Genomic DNA, 25,633 nt, shown 5'->3' with positions numbered 1-25,633 from the left:
CCACTGTCTTGCTCTTCTTCATGCTGATCCTGTTGATGAGCAACAGGGATTCTTTTTGGGATGATCAATCCTCTTTCATTTTATCAGCTTTTCTTTCATTCTACCAGCTTCTCTTGGATGCATTGTTTAATCCTTCTATTCATTACATTCAGCTGTTGTTGTACCTCCTCCACATCTTCTCCCCAGATCACATCATCATCTGCAAACACCATTACATTCATTCTTTCTATAATCTTCCCTTGCTGCCTTTACAATGCCATCCATCAGCATTATAACAGTAAAGGTGACAACACACTCCCTTGTTTTAGCCCATTGTCAATTTCAAACCATTCTGTTCTATCCACTGTTGTCTTCACACAGCTGTAACAGTTATCATACACTGCTTTCATCATTGTTATTAGTTCCTTGCCAATGCTCCTGTGTATAAGGCTTTCCTAACTTTTGTTCTGGGGATGCTGCCATATGCCTTTTCTAAGTTTAATAAAGTCATTACTATATCCTTCTCATTTTCCCAGATCTTTTCCATGATCTGTCTCAGAATGAAAATGGGTTCTACTGTTGACTTTTCACTTCTGAATCCAAATTGTTCCTCTTGTAACCGACTTTCAACCTTTTCTCTAATTCTTCTTTCCAATAACCATCCATTATTTTAGCAAGATGGGAGATGATGGTGATTCCTCTACAGTTACCATACATATTCTTATCTCCTTTCTTGAATATTGGTATTATGACCTCCTTTTTTCAATCCTCGCCCACTTTTTTCTATCTCTATACACACTCGAGTATGCTATTTAAGTCCACTGGAGTCCCGCTAGTCCTGGAACCTTGATCCTATATGGTTTAAAAAATACAATGTGATGAGATATAATAGTGGATGTATTAACAAAATTAACATTAGAAGGCTGCTAAAATAAGTGCAATGGATAAAACAACAGATTGATATACAACAAGTAGTAAGATTGCATAAAAATAAAGTTGATAGTCTGGCGCTTATAATTAGACGATGGCGAAAAATCGTATATAATCAAAGTAAAGAAGAGAGAATAAAAGTCAACCATCATTGTTATTTTTAATGTTATTTTATTTCAAATCTCCTCAAGATTTTAAAATTCATTTCATTATTACACGTTATTTAGAAGCTTATTTTTAATTTAAGGTTAAGACTATGGCTGATGATGCCTTCAGGGAAGGCGAAACATGTACCACTATTAGTTAAAAAATTTATGTAAATTATCCAAGACTAGACTTTGTATTGATTAGGTGGTCTAATAAATAACTTACTTTTATTATTTCAATCACATACCACTTAGTCGAGCAGCTCTTCTTCTTTCTCTCAATTCTTCCCAACCCAAACTTTGCAACATTTTTGTAACGCTACTCTTTTGTCGGAAATCACCCAGAACAAATCGAGCTGCTTTTCTTTGGATTTTTTCCAGTTCTTGAATCAGGTAATCCTGATGAGGGTCCCATACACTGGAACCATACTCTAGTTGGGGTCTTACCAGAGACTTATATGCCCTCTCCTTTACATCCTTACTACAACCCCTAAACACCCTCATAACCATGTGCAGAGATCTGTACCCTTTATTTACAATCATATTTATGTGATTACCCCAATGAAGATATTTCCTTGTTCCGGCCTCAGCTCATCGTAACGCAAGCAGCCTGCAGAACGAGTTTCAGTCCTGTTCAGCATGGTGACCTGGGAGCACGGGTCATCCGATTGGCAATGTCGAAGACAGCAAATATCTACAGTAAGGTGATGAGCACGTCAACATGCATTTTTCTGAATAAAACTATATTCTTCAGTAAATTTTCAAGTTTTCTTGTAGATAGGACCCTTCCTCCTGTACCAAGCCCTAGCTATAAATTACCTGAAATTGCCCTGAGAGATACCTCATGCCAACTTAAAAATAATTGATAATGTCGGACTATATTTACTGGTACAATATGGTACCAGTATTGTATTTAGGATACGTCTGAACGTAGTTTAAAATTATTGTAGTGTACTGTACAGTAGTATATGAGTAATATCTTATTAGAAATTAGCGTGCTTATTTTATTATTGTAAAATATTTGTGTAGTACCGGTATAGTAGAGGTATCTGTAGAAACTCTCTTATTAGAATTCCATTGTTGTAATTAGGATAGGCTTAACTGCAGTTTAGAATTGTGTAATTCTTATGTATTCCTTTCAGTTTTCAGCAATTAACAGCAGTTTTTATCCTCTTAGGTACTGAGCTCAATAGCTGTAGTCGTTTAAGTGCGCCCAGTATTCCGTTATCGGGAGATAGTGGGTTTGAGCCCGACTGTCGGCAGCCCTGAAGATGGTTTTCCGAGGTTTCCCATTTTCACACTAGGCAAATGCCGGGGCTGGACCTTAATTAAGGCCACGGCCGCTTCCTTCCAATTCCTAGGACTTTCCTATCCCATCGTTGCCATAAGACATATCTGTGTCGGTGCGATGTAAAGCAAATAGCAAAAAAAAAATCCTGTTAGGGTGTTGTAGGATAAAAATAGAGTACAACTAAGTAGTATTGTAGTGTAGTAGTATACTAATTGCCTTATTGCTGTGTGATCTTTGAGTACTATCCTGGACAATATTTCTTTCCTTTTTCTTTTTTTCACATAACAAGTTATTTCATTTTATTTTTCATTTTTTCCATAAGGAATGGCTAAGAAGTGCAAGTGTAGGAACTGTGGGTGTGGCGATGCATTGAGGAGTATGAGGGAGGAGTTGGAGAGTTTGAGGGAGATAATTAGAATTCTCATGGACATGAATGGCTTATTCACTCCAAATTATGACCTTAATGTTCTTGTACTTCAGTGCAAATTGTTATATAAAAATATGATTTATGAATAATCCTAGTATAGGATGAAGTCAGAGCTCTGATTTGGAATTAGAATTCATGGCTAATGATGCCTGCAATGACAGGCGAAACATGTACCATAAACTTAATATAATGACAGTAATATAGTCCTAAAGACTTTACTAGTATTAAATAGGTGGTTTCAATAAATTAACTGTTTAACATTTAATAAGATCTGAATTTACCAAATGTCAATTGGGAAGGAAATGCGAATGACAGGATGCATGACCAACAAATTGCAAATAAGCTAACATGGGAAGGACAGCTGATTCAGAAAGTGATGGAACCAACTAGAGGGAAAAAATATCCTGGACGTGGTGCTGGTAAAACCAGATGAGCTCTATAGGGAAACCGAAGTAATGGATGGTATTAGTGTTCATGAAGCTGATTTCGTCATAGTGAAAAATAATTGTGATAGAAAGGAAGGTCTTAAAAGTAGGACTATTAGGCGGTACCATATGGCTGATAAAGCAAGCATGAGGCAGTCTTTAAAGAATCATTATGATCGGTGGAAAACGGTAAATAAACATGTAAACAGACTCTGGGATGGATTTGAAGCAACTGTTGAGGAATGTGAAAACAGGTTTGTACCTTTAAAGGTGGTAAGGAATGGTAAAAGACCCACCTTATTGTAATAGAGAATTAAAGAGACTAAGAAGGAGGTGCAGATTGGAAAAAATTGAGGTAGAAATGGCTGTGGAAGTAAGGAGATATTAAAGGAACTTACTAGGAAATTGAATCTAGCAAAACAGGCAGCTAAGGATAACATGATGGCAAGCATAACAGGCAGTCATACAAATTTTAGTGAAATATGGAAGGGAATGTATAGGTACTTTAAGGCAGAAACAGGTTCCAAGAAGGACATTGCAGGAATCATACAAGGGGAGTGTGCATGTGAGGATCTTTGTTGGTTACAAGGATAATCTCCAGATAGAGGAGGTGACTAATGCTAAAGGAGTATTAAAATTTACGTATGATAACAATGACATTTACAATAAGATACAAAAGTTGAAAACTAGAAAAGCAGCTGGAATTGATCAGATTTCTGGGGATATGCTAAAGACAATGGGTTGGGATATAGTACCATATCTGAAGTACTTATCTGATTATTGTTTGGTTGAAGGAGCTCCACCAAATGAATGGAGAGTTGCTATAGTAGCCCCATGTATAAAGGAAAGCTTTGGGAAGGCAATCTTTCTATTATACATAGGTATTAGACATGTTTGCAAAATTAACAACTGGTTCGATAGAAGGCAGTTCAGTTTTAGGAAAGGTTATTCCACTGAAGCTCAACTTGTAGGATTCCAGCAAGATATAGCAGATATCCTGGATTCAGGAGGTCAAATTGACTGTATCGCGATTGACCTATCTAAAGCATTTGATAGGGTGGATCATCGGAGACTACTGGCAAATAATGAGTGCAACTGGACTAGACAAAAGAGTGACTGAATGGACTGCTATATTTCTAGAAAATAGATCTCAGAATATTAGAGTAGGCGAAGCTTTATTTGACCCTGTAATAATTAAGAGGGGAATTCTTCAAGGCAGTATTATTGGACCTTTATATAAATAATATGAGGAAAGAAGTGCAATCAGAGGTGAGGCTTTTTTAAGATGATGTTATTCTGTATAGAGTAATAAATAAGTTACAAGATTGTGAGCAACTGCAACATGACCTTGATAATGTTGTGAGATGGACAGTACGCAATGGTATGATGATAAACAGGGTTAAAAGTCAGGTTGTGAGATTCACAAATAGGAAAAGTCCTCTCAGTTTTAGTTACTGCGTTGATGGGGTAAACGTTCCTTTTGGAGATCATTGTAAATATCTAGGTGTTAATATACGGAAAGATCTTAATTGGGGTAATCACATAAATGGCATTTTAAATATAGGGTACAGATCTCAGCACATGGTTATGAGGGTGTTTAGGGGTTGTAGTAAGGGTGTAAAGGAGAGGGCATGTAAGTCTGGTAAGACCCCAACTAGAGTATGGTTCTAGTGTATGGGACCCTCACCAGGATTACTTGATTCAAGAACTGGAAAAAATCCAAAGAAAAGCAGCTCGATTTGTTCTGGGTGATTTCCGACAAAAGAGTAGCGTTAGAAAAATGTTGCAAAGTTTGGGCTGGGAAGAATTGGGAGAAAGAAGACTAAGTGGTATGTAAATACAAAGTATGTTTCAAGTGTTATTTTTAATATCCACCCATTCAATACAAGGAGATCTAGTAAATTAAGAATTAAATCTTATCATAAAAAGTTACAAGGGACATTTTTTGCCCATATTAAGGGCATCATCAGCCTCAAACTCAAACCTGTATTATTGGTCCAAAAATATATAGATGGTTTCAAGTTCATTCATCAACTTTCCTTTGTCTACTCTTTTAATAATTGTGAGGTCTTGTATTGTTGTGAAGTGATGTCCTGCTTCTTTCATGTGGGAGCTCATAGCTGAAAATTTATTGTACTTATTGGCATTATAGTGTTCTAAGTACCTAGTTTGAAAACTCCAGCCTGTTTGACCAATATAAGAGACGTTACATTGCGTGCAGGTGAGTCTGTATATGCCTGAACCTGAGTAAATGTTTTTGCTTGAATTGACAGTGTTGTGATTAAAAAATAATGTTTGGTTAGTGTTTGTTGTCCTAAAAGCTAAACTGGTATTTTTGTTTTTTATTGGGTTCAAGACCTGGTGAAAGTTTGGATTGTTGTAGGTGAAGTTAACAAATTTGGATTTTTTGGGGTTTGTCAAGGATGAGGTTTGTTGTTAATTTGAATTTGACCTTATTTATTAAACAGTTAATCATTTCAGGTTTATATCCATTGATTTTTGCTACATCCTTTATATAATTTAGTTCTGTTTCAAGGTTCTTGGGTGTTAGAGGGATTTTTAAAGCTCTGTAAATTAAACTGTGAAAAGTGGCCAATTTATGGGAGTTAGGATGTAAAATAGTATTTTTGATTGTTAATGGGGTGTGAGTAGGTTTTCTGTAAATTTGAAAATCAAAGTTGCCATTAATGTAAGTTAATGTGAGATCTAGGAAATTTAAGGATCCACTGAGTTCATCTTCCTTGGTGAATTTAATATTTTGGTCTAGGCTGTTTAAATAATTTAAAATATTGGTACTATTATTGAGATATTTATTGATTATTACGAATGTGTCATCTACATACCAAAGCCATAAGCTCAGGCCTTTTATTTTATTTATTATTTTATGATGTTCTAAAGAATCCAAATAGATGTCGGCTAAGATGCCTGATAAGGGATCTCCCATAGCTAGGCCATCTTGGTGGTAAATTTTACCATTAAAAGTGAAATAGTTGTTTTTTAGCACAAAGTTTAGGATTTTTATGAAGTCTTCTAATTCAAGTTTGCTGAGGTTGCTGTGTTTTGTGAGGTTGTCTTTGATAATATTTACAGTTTCCATTATTGGTACATGAGAATACATATTAGTAATGTCAAAAGAGCACATAATGTGGTTTGGAAGTAAGGTGAATCTTTTTAAAATTTTCGCAGAAGTCTATTGAATTTTTTAAGGGGGATTTATTGTTAACCCCTCAGTGTCGCAGCCATTTAAAGAGCTTCCCACCCTGTGGCCAGATGAGATTTCAACTACGCGCGACTGAAATACATTGATTGACTTAAAGCGTTTCTACTAGTATAAGAGTAGCCCGATATTCACGAAATTTGGAATTCCTTATGGTAGAACTATGTACATGAAGATAATTACATAATTGTTTCACATTTCCTTAGTAATTTAGTTCCATGTGACAGAGTTCGAAGCACTCTTCGAGACAGAGACCCAAGGCACACTCCTGGCAGCAGTACAACGATGTCTTCTTTTCACCGTGTTTTGAACACGCGATACGTCTCTGAGGTCTGGCTTTCTCACTCTTGGGTGCTAATTTCCTGATAAAACATATTTGCTGCAACCTTGGAACTGTATTATCTGATGCGCGCCGGCCTTGAATATTTCGTTTCCCGCCCGAGAAGCGTATTTTGTACTATGTAAACAAACCTTCCATCAGCTGAAACTGATAAGATAACTGCTCAGTGTTTGTCCCTGTGACTTGTCTAAATATTATTAGAGAATCTAGGAATAATAATTCACTGTTGAAAACTTCCCTTTGACCTGTATGCGTATCTATAGTCTCCTACACGAAATTTCCAAGTACTGGTTCCTCCTCATCGTCACTCTCATCATTTACCACTGCATCGGCCACAGCCACATCATCTATTTCATTATCACTACTGCTAATACTGCCACTATCTACTTCCAACTAAACTTTCATTTGAATTATACAATATTTCAAGCATGTTACTCTCAGCAGGAGCTAGCCATTGTGCGCGGTGCGTCACACAAGCTGATGAAGCTGCAGCGGGACCGAAAGCGGCAGGATGAAACTGAATGAGGGGAATAACATTTATGATGAATCAAACCAACTCGATACATATTTCAGATTAACAGGTCGATACATCATCTTTCAAACGAGATATATACCATGCACAACTGCTTCTCGTGTCGTATGACAGAAAGCAGCACTAACTGATGCCTACACAGAGCACTCGTGGAGAGTTACAAAAAGACTACAAGCTGAGAAATAAAGACAAATATAATAAATAAACCGCACTCTTAATACAAAATTAGAGCAAAGAACATCACACGAAAAGACAAACTTCTCAGATCATCATTTCTTTATTTTATTCTGTGGGAAAGAATGAAGCAAACGGACTATTAAAAAAGAAGGGATTGGTGCTCAGACATAATTGACAAATACTTATCCTTGCAAAAGCAACTACACTTTAATGATTTTCAATTCTTATTTAGAACACTGACAAACCCGAAAATGTCTTCTTGGAAACAAAACAATTTGCATATCCATAACACCAAAACTCTTTGCGCTATAGCCGTAAATGCAAAACCATGTATGGGTCTATACCACATATAGAGGTCGGCGGCTACGGAAGAAAAGGGGATCTATACCACGTATAGAGGTCGGCGCTGAGGGGTTAAACCTGTAATGCCTTTTTAGAAAATAGTGGATATATTTTGAGGTTTTATATTTCAACAGTTGATGATTGAGCGTATAGGTGTGTTTTTCTTATGTAATTTAGGCAATGCTCTGGCTGTGGAGGGTTTTAGGGTTCATAAGTATTAGTTTTTGTAGTTCTTGGTTATTGAGTAAAAATGTGGAATTCTTAAATAGTGTTTTTAAATTTTGTTGGATTCTTGTTGTGGGGTCTTTATTGACTGTTGTGTAAGTCTCATTTGTAAAATATTCTTCCATTTTTTCAATGTAATCTTTCTATTAGAACAGTAGTCCCTCCTTTATCGGCTTTAGTTACTATTATGTTGTTATCTTTTATTTTGTTTTTTACTTCTTTAATTAATTTTGAATGATTGAGAACAGCATTTTCATTTAAGCCTTCAATTATTGTTGGAAGTTTCTTTTTCATGTCGTATCGAGTGTCATTTTGTAATTGCAGAGGGAGTTTTGAAATATTCATCTCGACTTGTGCTATGGTGGTGATAACATCGTTTTCTTTTTGTACACTATGCCAATTGTGCTTTAAACCTTTACCTAAAAGTTCAATTTTCTGAGAAGCTTGTGTTTGTTAACTATGGCGGGAGAGTTGTTGAAAGAAGGAACCCTTTTTTCTAAGTGTATTTTGGGTGCTTGTAGTTTATTTTCTTTTAAGTGAGCCAGTTTTTTATCTAATGTGAACTGTTTCCTGCTTAGTATATCATTTAATTTATAAACAACATGTAATTGAAATGAATTCCATTCTATAGGGTTCACATATCGAGACGTTGATAAGTTCAGTTTGTACAATTGTAAGTTTAAGAGTGACTTCTTCTTATAGAAAGTTTTTATTTCATCCTTAAGCCAGATTTCATTAGTTTTGTTTTGGGTTTTTAATAAGTTATGAGCTGATAAGTTTCTCCTCTGGACATGTCTCAAGAATCTTGGTCTCAGACATTCTTTTAGGAAAGCTATGTCTTTACTTAAACTGCTAATCTTAACCTTCAGGTTGAGAAATTTGTTTAGCATATAATAGGCCTGGTTGGCTTTTACATTACATGTTATAATTCTCATGTTAGGTCTGTATTGACATGTATGTAAATACAAAGTATGTTACAAGTGTTATTTTTAATATCCACCTACTCAATACAAAGAGATCTAGTAAATTAAGAATTAAATCTTATCATAAAAAGTTACAAGGGACATGTTTTGCTCATATTAAGGGCATCATCAGCATCAAACTCAAACCTGTAGTATTGGTCCAAAAATATATAGATGGTTTCAAGTTCATTCATCAACTTTCCTTTGTCTACTCTTTTAATAATTGTGAGGTCTTGTTCTATCGTTGTGAAGTGATGTCCTGTTTCTTTCATATGGGAGCTCATATGGTAAATCACATCGCAACAAAAAACTAAATGGTTAAAAGACAGCACTGTACGTAGCTGATACCACACGTGACCCTGAAGTTTGATACATAAGGACCACACAGTTTTGAATGGAAAATTTTATGTCTTTAAACTTAGGAACTTTGGAAAAAGACGTGTTCTAAAGCTGAGCACCAGTCTTGTTTAACATAGCTATCACCATAATTCCTCTTGGCATTGTTCTGTACATATTTCCAAGAGTCCCGCTGAAGTAAAAATAAAAATATTCTTTCCTTTATTCAGCATTTGCAAACCTGTTTCTTCATTTAATTTCTCATTTTTACCATCATCTGCCTACTGATCATGCATCTTTACAGACTAACAAAACCAAAACCACATGCAACACTAGCTGATTGCCGCGCACATTCAATACAGCCACTACAGTGCAAAACAAATGCTAAAGGTTTCAACCTATTCAATACTATTTGTTGTAACCTTAAAAAAGTTACATATACCGGTATTTGTTGAAACTAGTTTCGGTCTTACTGGAGACCATCATCAGTCAAAATCAAAGTTAAGGCAAAATTGAGAATTGATGAAGCAAGCATGAAATTCACAAGCTTCATACTACTACTACTACTACTACTACTACTACTACTACTACTACTACTACTACTACTACTACTGAAGAAATCCTGTTGAATCTCAAATCTCCATCTTAATCAAAATATCTGCAGGCGTCAGGGAAGTTAATGGAGACTGGGAGAGGAGGCGATCTAATGAGTTGGCTGGGGTAGAGACTCTGGTCATGAGCAATTCAATTGTTAGCATGTGGGGAAAGTGTGTGGAGGAAAGGGAACCAGGGTAGAGTGTTATCCAGAAATTACATTGCTGACACATAACACTAAGTGATAAGTTATATCATGCCAGTGCTAGCCTTTTATGTTGTTGATAATTTCCATGTTTATTTAAAAATCCATCAACCTGTCTTAGTTCATTGTCAAAGGTTTAATGCAAGCCACTATTACAGTGACTGAAAACAGTGAATCACAGGATGAAAATAATCTGTTTCCCTGCCACTGTCATCAACTTTAGGCTTCCTTTTATTGCCAACAGCTGTTGCAACAGGATTCTTATTGCCACTTTTACTCTTTGTTTCATGTACAATAAACTCACTATCACTCAGTAACTCAGACTACAGGGTAGAATTAAAATCACAAATTTCTTATCTGTAGTTTATCCAGTTTACCACTGGCAAAACTCATGCCACTTAACATACCTGACTTGACTGGGTCAGCCATGTTTTCATTTAGCAGGGTATATCTCATGAAGTGTTATTCCTTTCTACACCTAAACAAAAGACTTGTGGAAGTTTCAAGTTTTACTTAACTCCAGAAAGATGACCACAGCACTTAGAAATGATGCTACTCTTGTAGAAATAGTACAATAACATTGTAAAGGAAGGCATGCACTGAAAGCTGCACTAGCACTGAAGAGATTAACAGAAGGGAGATGAATGAGCAGACAAGTTTCAGACAATCTAAAATCTATTTACCTTTTAGCCTTGGACACTTCTTGCAGCAATCTGACAACAAATACAACATCTGCTGTATTTGATTGGAAAGGCAACACAGCCTGAACTAGTTCACCTAAGAGACCTACTGGGATTTCTGCTTGCACGAGTTGGCCCACCTGTTCTGTACCCATCTGTTTTAGTAAACTCAGACGATCAGCAACATTTAGAGTCCTCCACCGTTTCTGAAATTCAACTGCTGTTTCTGGTAACCTGTCCTCTTCCAGCTGGAAAATATAATATCCAGTTTTAACTTTTGCTTCTGAAATGAATATGTGCATCTGCTTACAGTAACTGAAACACACACTCAAGCTGACATTTTGTGAACATGATGAGTCTCCTCTGCCATTATTCTAGGCTTTCTATTAGGTAGATTGGGACCATTGCCTTACCGTCAAACAGCTCCCCAATTGTTCTCACATAGGCTGAATGGACCTCGAAACAGCCCTCTTTAATTTAATACCAACAATAAACTAATACAAATGCCATCAAACTTCAAATGGATAGTCTATAAGAGCCCTGCCCACCCAGCATTCTTGTATGCTTTGAAAGAAAGAAGTCACAGAAATGAAAGTCCTGCATTGGGCATGTAGATTGATATGGCTAGACAAAGTAAGCAATGAAACCATAAGGAGCAAATTGAATTTAACTCCTGTTAGTGAAACATTCCACAAGTAGCAACTATGGTACATTGGCATTGGCTTGTTATGAGTCAAAATCATAATTATGTGAGGATGCTGCAAATGGCTCCATCTGTAGAGGGAAGAAGAGATAGGACATGAACACGATAAAGGGATACTGTAAGCTCCGATATGAAGGAGATGGGCCTTGATGAATTGCTAGTCTACAACTTAGTGGTGAGGAGGAGAAGAATCTGCATCCCAATAATGTTAGAGGAAGAGGAGGAAGAGGAGGAAGAGGAGGAGAAAAATACATACAGATGTTTTTGTTTTATAACTACCTTAAGATAAATCTTCTGTCAATCTGGCATATACTAGTTAGCTTAAAATTACACCCATTTAATGTAGCTATCAACAAATAAATTAGTGTTACGTGTGAAAACATATATACTGGTACCAGGATACAATGACAAGGTTTGTTTTTAACAATCTCATGAAAAGATAGGAACATGACTAGGAACACATACTAATAGGATAAATACAATGACTGGTCAGTGTGCAAAGAGGGAACAACAGAAAGATGAGACAAAGACAAACATGACAAGGTTAGTTTCATATCTTCAAACATTGCCATCTTCACATAGATAAACAACAAATGTACCTGCGCTTCACTGTGGTATTCTACATTGTATACAGAGTTCTACATAAATAACTGTACACGTGGTGAGTAGGATTTTATTAAACTGCACGTCTCTTAGAGCATTATCCAAGAAACACATGGAGAGGTCCCCATACGTTCTTTCCCATGTAAAGTGCGAGTCGTCGAGTTGTGATGATAATGGCATACCCCCCTTTTCACTGTCATTCACAATCGAGTTTGGAAGTTTGTACTATAATGGCAGACCCACTTGCCTACTGTCAGTCACAATCGAATTGAAGAGTTTTCATTACAATAGCAGGGTCCCTCACCCACTGCCAATCACAATCAATTTGGGGAGTTTTCATAACAATGGTAGGTTCCCTTTCCTACTGCCAGTCAAAACTGAGTTGTGGTATTATCATTAAAATGGCAGGCCCCTTATGCTAATGCCAGTCACAATCGAGCTGGAGAGTAGTCATTACAACAGCAGGCCATCTTTCCTACTGCCAATTACAGTCGAGGTGGGGAGTAATTATTACAACAGCAGGCCACTTTGCCTACTGTCAGTCACAATCCAGTTGGGGAATTTTGCTTATAATGGCAGGCATCCTTGTCTACAGCCAGACACAATCGGGTGGGGGGGTTTTGACCAAAATAGCTTGCTTTCTGCCAGGCATAAGAATGTATATACACATTTGTAAGTGCGGACCTTCATTCTGAGATTAACTGCTTCTAAATGGTACCTCATATCAACAAACAGATTGTGCCATCACAGGCTAATTTATTGGTCTTCATGATAAGTCCTATGATTTTCTCGTATCTCCTCTATTTATGTGTTAGACTGAGTTACAAACTTTGATAGAGAGAAATTTGGATACAGTTTTTACACAGAGCTTTCATTTTCACATACTTGTGTGCTAGGTAGAATCATAAATTGAGCTTGCATATGGCCACTGTTTGTGCTAATGTGAAAACCAAATTTGATGATTATATCTTATCTATAAGTGTGTCAAAGTATAAAATATACTTGTAAAAATTACATAATTGACTTAAAATCAAGAAATGCAGCTTGATCTAACATATAAGGGGTCGAGATAAGACAAAAGGTCATAGGACCAAAGTTTTAGATCTCTCCAATTTGAGCAACAAATGTGTTATCTGTTTTGTGATATGACTTACTCGAAATAAAGGTCTACACCATCATTAAAATTGCCACCATATTTTGATATTTTTCCAGGGTAAAAAGTGAAAAATTTAAACATCTTGGAATTTTCCCCTCAGTTATAGGCTAAAAGCTATAATTTTGCCAAATTTCAATTTCCTAGCTTGTCTGGTCGATTTTTTTAAAAATTTGCTTTATGTCGCACCGACACAGATAGGTCTTATGACGACGATGGGAGAGGAAAGGCCTAGGAGTGGTAAGGAAGTGGCCATGGCCTTAATTAAGGTACAGCCCCAGCATTTGCCTGGTGTGAAGATGGGGAAACCACGGAAAACCATTTTCAGAGCTGCTGACAGTGGGGTTCGAACCCACTATCTCCCGGATGAAAGCTCACAGCTGCGAGCCCCTAACAGCATGGCCAACTTGCTTGGTCTGACAGATCATGCCACCATCTTGAATTGGGCGAGGGGGTAAAAATGAGGACTTTCAGGAAACTTTTAAACCCATGAATCCTATAGGTCATGACTTTGGAAAATTATTCCTCCCTACAGGGTGAAAGAAATGCTTATACATGCATTCTTATGCTGAACCCCAAATTTGGAAACCTCCCCACCTGGCCCCTGCCCCTCCCCACCAGCCCTCGGGGATTTTTTTGGGATTTTTGATTTTTCTAGGAATCCTGAGATCAACAACTACTCTGATGGAAAGTTTTAAATTTCTAAGATGCCTCAAAGTGCCTTATTAATTCATGTCTATTTTCAAAACCGACTTCAACAATAGATAATAAACATACATGCACGGGCACATTTGTAAGTGCAGTCTTCCATTTCGAGATTTACTGCTCCTAAACGGTACATCATATCGACAAACAGACTGCACCATCAGATGCCCTTTTTATTGTTCTATATGACTGTTTCTATAACATTTTCTTGTAATTTCCATATTTATGGGTTAGATTGAGTGAGAAACTTTGAATTGGGGTGAAATGTGGGTACATTTTTAACACTTTAAATTACTTTTGGCATACTTATGTTGAAGCTAGAATCATGAAATTTGGCTTGCATATGCCCTTTGGTTGTGTCAATGTGCATGTCGAATTTGATGACTCCTTCCTATAAGTGTGTCCAAAGTATAAAATATACGTGTAAAAAGTACACAATTTACGTAAATTTGAGACATGCTGCTCTATCTAATGTATAAGTGATCGGAATACGACAAAATGTCACAGGACCAATCTTGTAGATCTCTTCATGCTGAGTTCGAATGTGCTATCTGTTTTGTGATATGACTTGCCATTTAGCCATCAAATACTTCTAAACAAAGGTCAGCACCATCATTAAAATTGTCTCCATATTCAATATTTTTTGGGAATAAAAATTGAAGAATTTAAATCTTGGAATTTTTCTGTCAGTTACAGGCTAAAAGCTATAATTCTGCAATGTTCAACTTTCTAGCTCGTCTGCCAGATTGTGCCACCATCTTGATTTGGCGGGACGGGGGTAAAAATAAGGGCTTTCGGGAAACTCTTAAGCCCACGAAACCTACAGGTCATTGCTTTGGAAAAATATACTCCACAGGGTGAAATAAATGCTTATACATGCATTCTTATGCTGAGCCCCAAATTTTGAAAGCCCCCACCCAGCCTGGCCCCCTCGGGGACATTTAGGAATTATTGAATTTTCTGGGGATCCTGAGGTCATCAGCTATTCTGATAGCGAGTTTTAAGTCTCTAAGATGTCTCAAAGTGCCTCATTAAATCAAGTCTATTCTCAAAACCGACTTCCATTTATTATTATTATTATTATTATTATTATTATTATTATTATTATTATTGCGCTTTTGTGTGTGTGTGAGCTACGGGCTTTACGTCACACCGACACAGATAGGTCTTATGGCGACGAAGGGATAGGAAAGGCCTAGGAGTTGGAAGGAAGCGGCCGTGGCCTTAATTAAGGTACAGCCCCAGCATTTGCCTGGTGTGAAAATGGGAAACCACGGAAAACCATCTTCAGGGCTGCCGATAGTGGGATTCGAACCTACTATCTCCCGGATGCAAGCTCACAGCCGCGCACCTCTACGCGCACGGCCAACTCGCCCGGTATATTGCGCTTTTATGGCCACATTGAACCACTGTAGTCAATTTCTGTCCAGTCTTCTATAATGTTTTATGTTTTTTTTCCTTTCTGTTCTTCCCGTATTTCTTCATTCTATCTGATCTTTGTTTTCATTCTTCTTCTGAAAATACCCTTTTAGGTGTTTCTCTTTTATCAATTTTTGGCAGGAATCTAATTTTACTATTCTTCAATTTATTTACTTCCATTTACATATAGATAATAAAGGCACATGGACTGAGTGAGTTGGCTGTGCGGTTAGGGACGCTCAGCTATGAACTTGCATTTGGGAGGTGGTGGGTTCGAACCCCAGTGTCGGCAGCCCTGGATATTGTTTTCAGTGGTTTCCCATTTCCCCACCATGCAAATGCTGGGACTGTATCTTAATTATTTACCGAGCTCGATAGCTGCAGTCGCTTAAGTGCGGCCAGTATCCAGTATTCGGGAGATAGTAGGTTCGAACCCCACTGTCGGCAGCCCTGAAAATGGTTTTCTGTGGTTTCCCATTTTCACACCAGGCAAATGATGGGGCTGTACCTTAATTAAGGCCACGGCCGCTTCCTTCCCACTCCTAGCTCTTCCCTGTCCCACAGTCGCCATAAGACCTATCTGAGTCGGTGCGACGTAAAGCAACTAGCAAAAAAAAAAAAAAAAAAGCAGGTCTTTTGAGTTGCCACCTATGGGTGAACAGTGGATCTGTGAGGATGGAGCCCAACCTAGGATGAAATCTAATGTTGAAGATGGCACATGTGCCCAGTCTTTGAGCCAGAGGAATTAATTAATGATGGTTTAAAATTCCCAATCTGGCCAGGAATCAAACGTGAGACTCGTTGGACCAAAGGGCAGCATGCTAACCAATTAGCCACATAGCCAGACTTCACAGTGATGATATCAATCAATCAATCAATCAATCAATCAATCAATCAATCAATCAATCAATCAATCAATCAATCAATCAATCAATCAATCAATCAATCAATCAATCAATCAATCAATCAATCAATCAATCAATCAATCAATCAATCAATCAATCAATCAATCAATCAATCAATCAATCAATCAATCAATCAATCAATCAATCAATCAATCAATCAATCAATCAATCAATCAATCAATCAATCAATCAATCAATCAATCAATCAATCAATCAATCAATCAATCAATCAATCAATCAATCAATCAATCAATCAATCAATCAATCAATCAATCAATCAATCAATCAATCAATCAATCAATCAATCAATCAATCAATCAATCAATCAATCAATCAATCAATCAATCAATCAATCAATCAATCAATCAATCAATCAATCAATCAATCAATCAATCAATCAATCAATCAATCAATCAATCAATCAATCAATCAATCAATCAATCAATCAATCAATCAATCAATCAATCAATCAATCAATCAATCAATCAATCAATCAATCAATCAATCAATCAATCAATCAATCAATCAATCAATCAATCAATCAATCAATCAATCAATCAATCAATCAATCAATCAATCAATCAATCAATCAATCAATCAATCAATCAATCAATCAATCAATCAATCAATCAATCAATCAATCAATCAATCAATCAATCAATCAATCAATCAATCAATCAATCAATCAATCAATCAATCAATCAATCAATCAATCAATCAATCAATCAATCAATCAATCAATCAATCAATCAATCAATCAATCAATCAATCAATCAATCAATCAATCAATCAATCAATCAATCAATCAATCAATCAATCAATCAATCAATCAATCAATCAATCAATCAATCAATCAATCAATCAATCAATCAATCAATCAATCAATCAATCAATCAATCAATCAATCAATCAATCAATCAATCAATCAATCAATCAATCAATCAATCAATCAATCAATCAATCAATCAATCAATCAATCAATCAATCAATCAATCAATCATATGCATCAGCCTTGTTCACAATATAAGAAACACTGCACAGTGTAATAATGTTGACATGTCAAAGCAAATAAGATGACAACAGCAACAATATGAATTTAAAAAAGAATATTACTCCACAAGTTTCATTCACTGAAAGGGGCTTTGTGAAAAGCAATAAATCACAGATACAAGAAATATAAGGATGTTACTGAATGATGCCACACCTACACCAGAGGTCTAGTTTGCATTGGTGCCTTGTCCTTTACATTCCCATTGGTTATGAAAGAAGAAATGTTTTATCAAACTAAGTGAACACTTTTAAGCAATATACAGTATAATAAATTAAACAAACAAAATTACAATAAATACTGTCGGCAGCCCTGAAAATGGTTTTCCGTGGTTTCCCATTTTCACACCAGGCAAATGCTGGGGCTGTACCTTAATTAAGGCCACGGCCGCTTCCTTCCCACTCCTAGCCCTATCCTGTCCCATCGTCGCCGTAAGACCTATCTGTGTCGGTGTGACGTAAAACAACTAGCAAGAAGAAGAATAAATACTGTACAAGGTGTCAGGAAAGTTATACCAAAAACATGAGGAATGTATTGTACCCGACAGGGACATGAACCAAGGATTGGTAATCAAGGGGACGCGCATTTCTTTGTCTGGTAGAGCTTGCGGGATCTCGAAGCTTGGGATGCCATGGGTGTGGCAAAGCTAGGGAATCCTGAAGCTGAAAATAAGGGAGAAGTCATCACCACCTAACGCTGTTGCCGAGTGGGAGAGGTACACTTTTTAGCATCGAAATATGGGAGCCGTCTTTAAATCAGCATGACTTTGTCCTCTATAATGAAAGAATTAATTAAATTTATAATATTGCACTGCGCTATGATTCAAAAGAGCTGTTCCTGATTTGAGAATTTATTTAGTGTGTGTGACGTCCTTTTTGGTAATAATCCTCTGCTAAAAGAAGGAATAGATGATTACGTAACAGTGGAAATTTACAGGGACCATTCAAACTCTCTTGACAAGGGGAATCCTGTGAGTGACGGGGAAGTTGAAGAAATATATTTATTTATTACAGGGGATTCCACGATCGGATTTCGCATGGGTATGTCTAATCTATAAGATTACTGGTCACCTGGTTGTCGCACTATTGTGCCTCAAATGCACCGAGAACAGAGTATATAGAAATTTTGAGAGGGGGAAGCTTCTCAGTTAATATAAGGATTTAGAAGCGTCACCCCAGGGCAGTCAGTGTTTTCTTCTCACGAGGGACAGGGATGTATGTCCAGATCAAGCTCCAAGTTCTATCGAAATTCATTAATTTCTCAGTTATCATAGCCAGTACGGTAAAAATCTATAAGGCATAAATGATCAAAAATTTAATTCTATATAACTTTAGTTATGTAGTAGTTATTGATAGGGCCACTAATACCAGTAACAACATAGATATTTGAGAATTAAATTTTAGGCCTTCGCCTAAACTAACATTTCACTTGGCGTGAACAAAATTATTTATAGCCAAGATTGTAGTGCTTCATTCCCTGACACTATATTCTGATTTTCATAAAATTATCTTCAGCCATTTTATCATGATGACAGACAGACAGACAGACAGACAGACAGACAGACAGACAGACAGACAGACAGACAGACAGACAGACAGACAGACAGACAGACAAACAGACAGACAGACAGACAGACAGACAGACAGACAGACAGACAGACAGACATGACGGAAAATTAAACAGTGCATTTCCTTAATACTGTGGACACGACTGATACAAAAATACCATTCTTTTCAAGTTCTGAGCAATGTACCGACAAAACTCTTACTATATATATAGATTTGGCACTTGTTTGCAGTAGCGCCAAAGCAAGTAGTGGACACTTCAAATGAGCTATAAGGAAGGGTATAAGGATACATTTTTTTACCAAGGTCATGGACACCGAGGTATGATTCACCCGCTTGCCACGTGCATTCGTCAGTTTGCAAGTCTCTTTAGTGTCTGGTAGTTTCTTAGTGTGAAGTCAAATACTAAATTATTTTAATTGTATAATCAGGCCATACTTTTATTTAATTGTAATAAATGTGTAATATTGTTCCTATGGTAAAAGTTTTATTGTACAGCAGTGAATCAAAATCTCACAAAACTATTATTACCGTACCTAAATTGGTAAACTGTTAACCTCTACCTCTCTGTTGAAATTCACTGAGAGAGCATCAAAGAGCTTACCACTTTGTAGCTTTTTTTCTTCAGTATTGATAAATTCCATCCACCCATCCGCTATATCCTGCAAACCTGGATACTGTTTGTTGTCTGTTTTTTTTTTGCCCCCGCACTTTTAATTCCCAATCGCCACTACTGCTTGTTTGTACCTTTCCAATACTTAGATTACAGTAAATGTGTAATACCATAGCTCTGTAGAGATGAAGAGATCAGCAGAGAACAGGATGGCTTGAAGGACTGCATCAAACCTGTCTACCAATGCATACTGGTGACCCTAATATAAAGAGTAGCCTATGATTTGATAAAAGCATTGTCTTGAATTTACCAATAAATTTCAGTATTCTGACAAGTTTCACTGAATAACTGTTAAAATTACAGTATAACTGAACATAAATCATTAAGGGAAGGGTAAAAAGTGAGGGTGTTTAAAATAATTAACAACGGAGAATTGTAGAGTTGTCAACAAGACTCTCGACTAAACTTTCAGTGTAGAACGTAAGTGGTTTTAAGACAGTATGAACTGCCCATAGCTCCTGAAGTAGCAATGTATGTCTGTGTAACATATACTCATGTTAACATTCATAAAATAAACTCTTTTGGCAATACTCTTCCCAAGGCTGTACACAGTGTTTGCTCATATGAAAACAGACTTACACAGAGCATCTCACTACTCCAGACAGCAATGCACAGTAACCAGTTCAGCACAGTGACTATCAAAGACTAATATGTATGTATGTATGTATGTATGTATGTATGTTTGTATGTTCAGTCCGTCAGCGATCCCGCTGGTGGGATCCTCAACAGCTCTGCCATCAGCTGTCATAGATGGCCTAGGCATCACTCAAGAGGCGTACTAGGGAAATGAGGAGTGAGGTAGTTTCCCGTTGCTTTCCTCACCGAGCCAGAGTTGCTATTACAGTCTGCCAAGCCCACTGAAATGCATACACCAACCGACTCTATGAGCAACATTTTCACACCATTCATAGCAGGGACTGGCTGCATAAGGATTGACATTACTAGCATCGCTCATACCTCAGTCACTTTCATATTGTCAAAGCCAAGGATAAGACAGAGACAGATTTATGAAAGTAACAAAATTGCTCTAGTCTATACCAGAAGACATAGTGCGCTGTAAACACTAGGTCCTGCCAGCAAAGGCATAAAGACTAATATAACAGATACTAAAGAGTTCTTAGAGGGTCCGTCTGCTGTAACCTACACAATTTGTAGGTGCATGCTCTCCCGAGGTTTCGCCCTTGTTCGAGGACTATGGGCAGTTGCAATATTTTGCGCATGTCACTTGAACCTATCACCATTCTATGCAGTGGGTTTTGCTGAGAAAATGTTTAATCATTTAGGAAAGAAAAGGAAAAAAAAACCAAAAATCTTGAAGATAAATTTATTTAAATATTCTCATTCAACATCATCTAAAGATTAAAATTTTCTGTAATGATAATTCTCCTAATATATCACTAATGTTTGTTTATTCATTGATATGGTGAATTATGTTATAATACTTCTTTAAATTTTGGCACCCGCATGGTGGCCATGATCATTAAGGTGTTGAAGTCTAAGTGGTCTGACACCGTGGTTGACTGGTTCGAATCGCGTTGGTCGAAAAAATTCACCATCAGAATGTTGGCAAGCAGGGTAGGAGATGTGGTGGTAAAAAATTTCTAATCACTAGATTGCATGCCAAAAGCCTGTATTAAATTCCAAACCTCTCCGCAGTGCTTATATGGAGTGAGGGCTTATGACGATGTTGATGCTGATTCATACATTGAATGGAGATGTTAAGCCTTGAGTAGACCCATTGGTGCTACTCGACAGGAGTAGGCTATGTGCCGGCACCGGGTTTCACCCTCTCCCTTCCTACTATTGTATATCACGTTATTCATTTCATCTCATTAACTCCTCTAATGAGGTTGACGTCAAGAAGAGCATCCAGTCATAAAATCCGCCACGACAGATTCATCTCACCTCCTACCTGACTCCGTAGAGAAACGGGACAAGGGTTGGACAAACAAAACACTTTTTTTAATTTTGGGATAAACAAAAGTGTTAGTAGTGTTAGTAGTTTTTATTCTTTGATTGGACTTCACTGATGAAAGGAATGTACTATGTTCCTAAAACATGTCTGAATAAATAATTTTCAATTATAAAAGTGTATTGACAAGCTGGACCATGCACATACTATTTTAAATAATTTTTACTAGCTTTCCCTTGTAAGATGAAAACAAAGAAGACAATCACAACATAAGAAACATGAATATAAACCTCAATTTTAGCACTGACTGGTAACTACTTCTCCTCAATCATGACAAAGCAAGCTTGTAGTTTTACACGTCTGTTGACTTCGTGATCATAGTTACAGGACATTCAGTTTTATGTGGAAATCACACCAGAGGAATCCGACTTTCCATTTTAAAAATTACATACATATAGACTGGGATTTCAATCATACTCACCTCAGTGAGATGCCAGTCCCTGTTATGAATGGTGTGAAAATGTTGCTCATAGGCTTGGTTGTTGCATGTATTTCAGTGGGCTTGGCAGACTGATATGTAATAGCAACTTCTGGCTTAGTAAGGAAAGCAACGGTAAACTACCTCAGTCCTCATTTCCCTAGTACACCTCTTCAGTGATGCCTAGGCCATCTATGACAGCTGATGGTGGAGCTTTTGAGATCCAACTAACCTTCGGGCTGAGGTCTGAACATACATACATCACCATAACCACCATCATCGTCATCTCTATCAATAGGATCCTTTATAGTTTTTTTCTTTTCTTTGTTATTTTACAAGGCTGCTGCAGCCTATATTTTAATATTCTTTTTAGTTCAATCTACAATTTATTACCAAGACCAACCCCTTTTTATAGACAAATTTATTGAGATGTACACAAAAAAGAAGGAAATATCCTCTGTATTATACTAATAGCTGTTACTGTTTCATATTTCATGTGCTGTGAGTGAGTGGGCATGTGCTAGTTAGGCTCCGTAATTTGTGAAAGTTTAACTGGGAAGAAAGCGCTACTGAAGAAGGTAACCGAATTTAAAGTGTGCAAATAAATTTCAGACACAAGGTACGCTATTACAACAGTATCCTATGTATTGCATGTAACATAGTTTTCTATTTAAATATTTGTTGATAACTAGGCAAAATCATTTTGAGTGTTTACTAGCAGTGACTGACAATATTCAAATGCAGTATTGCCAACTCCTGCGCCGTATTCTGCGCCATTGTAGTAACACTCCTCATCACCAGTAGTGCTAGCATATCAGATGAGTCCGTAGCATTCACAGAGGGGAGCACTATGGTTGTATGTATTATTTGTTTTAAGGGCATCTCACACCAGGACACAACTGGAAAATACAGTGTGGACTATGCAGCAATTGGTTCCATAGTAACCGTACAGGCCTGAAGGACGAATGTAATGAACTTTCAGTTTAACAGAAATGGTGTTGGAAAAAGTGCTTATCAACCAAGTGCACAGACAAAGAACCTTTGGCAAATGAAATGCCACCCTTAGAACAAATGTTCCATCTCTTAACGGAAATAAATAGTGAAGTAAAAAGTTTAAGGTCGGTTAGAGACTCAATGAAGGAATTAAAACAACAAACAAAATTAACTGAAGATGACTTAGGGAAATCATTAAATTCAGCAAATGAGAAGTTAGATGAGAATACTCTTAATAAAGCAACAAAATGAAATGATTAGAAATTGCATTAAAACTGTACCGGGAGGTACACCTCTACAGCGCACATTTAAATCTTGCGCCAATAAAACCTCCTCTACAGGAGAAGCACTGAACTTGGAACTAGATCTACTTAAATTTTTCCTCAGAAGATGTCACCTCCTTAATTTTGTGATTGTAAAGTTTCCAGTACTGTATAAAATTCTACGCATTTTGTTTACCATTTATCAAGAAGTTTGGACTTTCTGCAACAGATGTCACTACAAAAACTACGATCTTGCACCCTGGTGCTAAGTGAAGGAACCCTTTTTGAAGAAATTTTGTATTCATAAGTTTGTTCTTTACTAAATTATGTTCGTTCATTTGTGGGTTGGCAATATTGATCTTTTCTTTCCGCCAGGTTTGAATTCAGCCAATCCCTAATTTCTGTAATTAATTTTCGGCCTATCACAGGCTTCTTCTTCGATTTGGTGTGTAACTTTAAGCTAGGCAATAAAAGTGAGAGGGTGTGGCTTGATTATTCATGAAAGGTCTCGAACTTTCCCCGAGGGTTTATAAACTGCGGATTTTCACGTCTCTTGGCCATTTTGATCAACATCTAACTGAGTGTGTGTATGTGAAGCAGGAGGCGGGTGGTGCCTCTTTCATCAGGCAGCAGTTCGTCAGCAAGGTAATGGCCGTTTAACATCTTTATTTCTTGCTAGCTCAGCAGTTTAACCCGATGGATAGGCCCGAAACTTTAATATGTAACCTAATTCTCTAAAATGTAAGTTCTGCTGGCTAATGTGAAAATTTCATAAAATATGTAACTGTAATTCGGGGATAGAGAGTGATTTACCCTCTCGAGCTCCCCTTCATATTGGTTTGAGGTGACTACGATTTGTAACCGGTCTTCTTCCTTTCTGTAATGTCTTAAATTATTCTTATACGGGTCACCTCCATAGTTTGGGAATAGCCCCTGTTTCATCGGCCCAGTGCCTTTTAGGTTTTAAGAATGCATGTTTAGGAGTGCAAGTACACGCCTCCATTCAACTTGGTGTTTCGGGCCATTTACTTAACCTGTTCTTTTTCTGCTAAGGCCCAGTAGGTTGGGTACGAGATACCCCCATTTCATTTGTGTAAGTTGTGCCTTGATGGCAAGTAATTGTAAAGTCTGATATTGCCTTGAATAGGCTTGAAAAACTGAAAGCATGTCAGCTCTTTTCAAGTGTTGTAAAGGTGCCTCTGGGAGGCCTGATATTGTAATTGCTGGAGCAAGGGCTCCATGTATTAGGGGATTTCTGCCCTTAAGTAAAGTTATGATCTTTGTAAATTTGAGCATGTAGCTCAAGAAATGTAAGCGAGGGGCTTGAAGCCCTGGACTTGTAGAATTCACTACCTTGTATTTTACTTGACGCATTTCTAACTTGCCTATGGGACCTGTTATATTGTTATTCGTTAATTTTTGAAATTCTAAAAAAGAAAAGAAAATATAACCTTTGTTATAGTTTTAAATTCCATTCTTGACTTTGTAGTTAGACCCGTTCACCCCAGCACCTTCTTTCACCTCTGCGTTCCACAGATACCCCAGAAAAAAACAATAACAGAACTGAAGTTTGAAAATAGTCTACTGAAAAAAAAAAAAAATTACCCAAAGCAACAATGCACATTGATGATCTGGAGCAGTATGGGAGAAGGAATACAATAGAGCTTCATGGGATCCCGGAAGTGGTGAATGAAGATGCAATGGAGATATAGTTAAGAAAGTGGGGTGCAGTCTGAACCTGGACATTCAAGATCAAGTGACTGATGCATGTCATTGGCTGAAGAAGGCTCAGCATCAGAAATCTGCAGGTATAGTAGTTAAATTTGTTAGGCAAATTGACAAGAACATTTTTATGGAACGACGCAAGGTAAAGAGGAATTTCAACACAGCAGACATTGGGTTCTCATTTAGTGATCTCATTTAGATGAACCACAGTCTCACAGCATGGAGGAGAAAACTGTTTTCTGAAGTTAGAAAGGTAAGGCAAGAAAAAAATTATGCTTATGCATGGGTTGACAGATCTGGTGACATAAAATTTAAAAAAGCAATTAGATGACAGATATGTTTATAAAATAAGATCAGCTGATAACTTGGCCACTTTGTCATAAAATGTACGTAGATGACTGAGTTCATTCTTTTTAGTTTTAGCATGTCTAGTAGTAAAACTATTTCTATTTATTATCAAAATGTGCAAGGTCTAAATACCAAAACAGATATATTTTATAATAACATATTGTCAGCTGATTATGATCTTATCATCCTTACAGAAACATGGTTGAAGGATAATGTTTTTGATAGTGAACTCTTTGATAATCAATATAAGGCTTACAGATGGGATCTAAACTTCACTACAGCAGGTGGAGTTTTAATTGCAGTTAAACAGTACTTAAATGTTAGCAGAACCA

The 25,633-nt window shown here is 37.0% G+C and overlaps 1 protein-coding gene across 4 annotated transcripts in view; it reads right to left on the bottom strand.

Annotated features, from left to right (window-relative positions):
* The window catches only part of LOC136876169 (coiled-coil domain-containing protein 103), a 76,413-nt gene that overhangs the window by 5,668 nt on the left and 45,112 nt on the right, over positions 1-25,633 (bottom strand). For all 4 annotated transcript variants that reach the window (XM_067149889.2, XM_067149892.2, XM_067149888.2 and 1 more), the window contains exon 4: positions 10,812-11,056. In XM_067149889.2, coding sequence (XP_067005990.2) covers positions 10,812-11,056 — 245 coding nt within the window. The remainder of the gene's footprint in view (positions 1-10,811; positions 11,057-25,633) is intronic.

The sequence above is a fragment of the Anabrus simplex genome, chromosome 6 (assembly GCF_040414725.1).
Source record: "Anabrus simplex isolate iqAnaSimp1 chromosome 6, ASM4041472v1, whole genome shotgun sequence".
In the NCBI taxonomy this organism is placed as follows: Eukaryota; Metazoa; Arthropoda; class Insecta; order Orthoptera; family Tettigoniidae; genus Anabrus; species Anabrus simplex.
Note: the sequence above shows the minus strand (reverse complement) of the source record. Positions and strands in the feature narration are given on the sequence as shown.